This window comes from Furipterus horrens, unplaced genomic scaffold (genome assembly GCF_987537825.1).
Source record: "Furipterus horrens unplaced genomic scaffold, mFurHor1.1.pri manual_scaffold_15, whole genome shotgun sequence".
Taxonomy (NCBI): domain Eukaryota; kingdom Metazoa; phylum Chordata; class Mammalia; order Chiroptera; family Furipteridae; genus Furipterus; species Furipterus horrens.
In genome coordinates this window covers 9374613-9378721 of record NW_028327185.1, presented here as the reverse complement: position 1 = coordinate 9378721, position 4109 = coordinate 9374613, and the positions used below count along the sequence as shown (strand labels likewise).

The window sequence follows — 4109 nt, the reverse complement described above, 5'->3', positions numbered from 1 at the left end:
AAATGAATGGGACTGTGTGTGTCAAGCTAAAAAATTCCTACACAGCAAAAGAAACCACTACCAAAACAAAAAATCAACCAACTGAATGGGAGATGATATTTGTAAACAAAAGCTCTGACAAGGGATTAATATCCAAAATATAAAAATAACTCACATAACTCAATGCCGAACAACAAACAATCCCATTAAAAAATGGGCAGATGACCTGAACAGACACTTCTCCCAAGAAGACATACAAATGGTCAACAGATGTGTGAAAAGATGCTCAACTTCACTAGCTATGAGGGAAATGCAAATCCAAACTACAATGAGCTACCACCTCACATCTGTTAGAATGGCTGTCATCAACAAGACAAGTAATAACAAGTGTTGGAGGGGTTGTGGAGAAAAAGGACCCCTCATTCACTGCTCTGGGGAATGTAAACTGGTACAGCCACTATGGGAAGCAGTATAGTGGTTCCTCACAAAATTAAGACTACAGTTAGCTACCATACGATTCAGCAGTCCCACTTCTGGATATCTACCCGAAAAATGTGAAGACATTTATTCGCAAAGATATATGCACCCCTATGTTCATTGCAGCCCTGTTTATGGTGGCCAAGACATGGAGACAACCAAAGGGTCCGGTCCTTGACAGAGGATGGGATAAAGAAGATGTGGTACCTATATACTATGGATCACTACTCAGCCATAAGGAAAGATGAAGTACGTCATTTGTGACAACATGGATGGACCTTGAGGATATTGTGCTAAGTCAGGAAAAGCTAAGCACTGTATGATTTCACTCGCATGTGGGATACTAAACTGAAACTCATGGACAGACAACAGTATGGTGGTTTCCAGAGGAAAGGGGGTTGGGGTTGGTGGAGGGGTAAATGGGGCCAAATATATTTGACTTTGGGTCATAGGTATACAATGTCATATACAGATCATGTGCCATGGAAATCTATACTTAAAACCTATACGATCTTACTAACCAATGTTACCCCACTAAATTTAATAAAAAATAAAGAAATATAAGATGAGAATATGGACTCTCACACTGATTTCTCAACAAAATCCCTTGCCAGGTTACGTTTTGTGTCTTTTCAAAAATACCAATATGACAATAACCTTCCAGTGGGACTTGCTCTATTTCTCTCTCTTTTAAAGATAACTGTTACATTAGGGGTTCTAAAACAAAACTTTGAGAATATTTTGATAGAGACTTCAAGGTGTGGTGGGTTAAATTCTACTTGGCTTCTGGCCCCTTGGTCTGAAGCATCTGACTCATGCATGCTTAGTCATTCATTCAGAGCCTGTTTAGGTTAATTAGACAGAGGTAGGCAGAACTACAGCATATACCTCAAGCAAAAGAACAGAGGAGAAGGGGGTGGGTACTAGAAGCATTCCAATAGATTTTTGTTCCCAAAAGACTGGCTACTACTGACCAACAGGGAAAACAAAATCAGAACAAAAGGCGCTGGTGAGCTCTTGGATAGTGTGGCTGTGGGGGAGCCCCCAAACCATCCTGCTAAAGGGACTGGAAACATTTTCTGTCCACGTGGGGAGGGAAGACCAAAGAAGCTCACCATCTGGAAGGAACTACAGAGACCCATTTCCAAACACATTTCACAGAACACCAAGTCCATGGAATGAGCTGAGAAAAAGAAGGGTTTCATGTGTGAAAAACATCAGCTTCAACAAATTAGTTTCTTTACTGCAGGCCTTTTCAGGGCCTTTAAAATTCTCATGTGCACTATAAACTCGCAAGGGGAGTGGTGGGGATGCCGTATGAAGGGTTCCCAGATCTACTTGTATATAGAACCCCCCCTTAGCAACATACATTTTTCTTTGTTTTTGGTTCTCTCCCCACCCCCTTTGGGGAGTTCTCATAATGGGTACTTCACACTTCACCCTTTCCTAAGTTCTGGGTGAGGAAATGGCACCCACAGAAGTAGTTCTCCTACTGTGGATTTTTTTCTGGTGCCTCCGAGATGTGCCGGATGTGTGCTTCTAGCATTGCTTGAGAGTGAAAGGAATGTATTCTATTTAAATCAAAATTTACAAAGGCAAGGGATTGTCTTAAAACCGCCAAACTTCTATGCCCAAGTTTCTCAGCTATCCAAGTGAATCGATAAACTAGTTCCTGAGAGGAAATTGCAGCTGTTTGATATATTTTTAAAAATCAATGCTCACTTATCAGATTATAAAAGGAATCATGCAGCCTCACACCTCCTAGCCGCCTGGGCTGTAAGCTCTCTGCCCTCCAGTTCTCAGTCCTCTGCGCTGACCAGCGGACAGCTGGGCTTCCCCCGCCACCCTGCCTGATCAAAGACGCTGTTGTCCCTCCTGGAGGCCCTGGAGGTCCTTTGGAATTCTTTGAAGGTGGCCTCTTTCTCTCGGGAGATCCGCGCCATCCTCTCCTCCTTTTTCCTAATGGCTTCCTTGACGGCCTCGATGTGGCACGTTTCTTTCTTCTCTGCCTTCAGCTTTAGGATGTGATGGTTCTTCTCCTGCAGGATGTTGAGCTCTCGGATGTGCTGCGCTTTCTCCCTGGTGCTCTTCTGCACGTGGCTCCTGGCCTGCTGGATCCTCTGGTCTGCCAGCTCCGCCAGCAGCCTCTTGTGCACCTTCCTCTGCTCCTCCAGCTCTTCCACGCGCAACTTAACCTGTTGGTACCGCTCCTCGTCCTTCTGGGCCTTGTCCCTCTGCTCTCGGTAACGCTCCTTAGTCAGGCCCCGGTGGATCTCTCGGGACCGCTGGGAACTCTGTTCTAGGGACAGCTTCCGCAGGAGCTCCTCGGCCTTGGCCTGGCAGTCCATGAGCACCTTCCGGGCCTGGTAGTTGACCAGGGAGCTGAGATTGGCTTCCCGGACCTTCTTCTGGCCCTCCGTGGTGGGCAGCGGCTTCTTGGGACAGGCCTGCTCCAGCGTCTTCAGCACCCCCAGACTGTCCTGTCCCCGCTGGTCCTGCAGCTTGTCCTGCTTCTGCAGGCTCTGCACCTGGTCCTTCGTCCTGAGCTTGGCCTCGGGGCGGGCCCTCTCTAGCTTGTCCCGGCGCTGGGTCTCCCTGTCCTCTGATGGCGCCTTCCCCCGTTTTTCCGGCTGGACCATGGTCTTGGCTTGGCTGTCCCGCTGCGGTGAGACGCGCGGCTCCCGGCTCAGGCTAGTCTGCTGCTCCTTTTCCCGCTGCCACTGGGCCCGGCTCTGCCGCAGGAGCAGCTTGCGCTCCCTCTCCAGGATCGACTGGACCTTCCGGTCGGAGCGCTTGAGCTCTTCCCAGGCCACCGCCGCCTGCTGCTGCAGCTCCCGCATCCTCTGCGCCTTCTTGAGCCGGATCAGCACCAGGGCCACAATCTTCTGGTCTCTGGAGGACGTGACTGCCTCTTCCAGCTTGTTACGGAGGATCTGGGTGTGCTGGCTCTTCGTCTCCTTGCTGGAGACGGAGTGCTGGGAGTGCTGGCTGGCTGACTCCACCTGGTCACTGAAGTCCCTCTTCGGGGTGTACACACAAGCGGACAGCGTCCTGAACTCTTGGGAGGGTGCAGAAGACTTCTCCGAGGGAACGGAGGAAAGGGAGCAGCGATCTAGACCTCTGCAGACGCGGGCTGCCCACAGATCTCCACTCTGCTTCCTTTCTGCCCCGAAAGTTCCACTTAGGGGAGCGCCCTCGGGGAACGGTGGGGGCGAATCTCCCTGGGCTGGACAGCAGTGCTGGCCGCGCTGGGGCCGATGCGGCCAGGCCAGGCTGTGCTGGCTGCACCGCATCGGCTGGGGCTGGGTCCTTGGCTCCCCCCAAGCATCTTTAACGCGCCAGCTGCGGGGCCTGTGTTTCCTGGCGCGGCCCAAGGGCCTCCTGGCCACATCGCTTAGGCTGCGACTTTCCCTTGGTGAGTCAGGGGACCGGTGCCGGCCAGGCCGTGGGCTGGGTGAGCCGCGTGGGAGCGACCCGAGAGCCTCAGTGATCTCGTTCCCGTCGTCCAGAGACCCGGCCCAGGAGTCCCGCGCCAGCTGGGTCCGGTGCTCGGGCCTGCGCAGCAGTGGGAAGGACGCGCGCGCTCTGCTGGGCTGCGGGGGCTCCCAGTGGTCTGGGTAGGGATGCGGGGTGAAGTGGCCGGAGCCCTCCAT

The 4109-nt window shown here is 51.8% G+C and overlaps 1 protein-coding gene across 1 annotated transcript; it reads right to left on the bottom strand.

Annotated features, from left to right (window-relative positions):
- Positions 1-2217: 2217 nt before the first annotated feature.
- Positions 2218-4109, bottom strand: CCDC185 (coiled-coil domain containing 185). The gene is given in 2 exon segments (XM_090263287.1): positions 2218-2304; positions 2307-4109. Coding segments are annotated over 2 exon segments (1890 nt in total).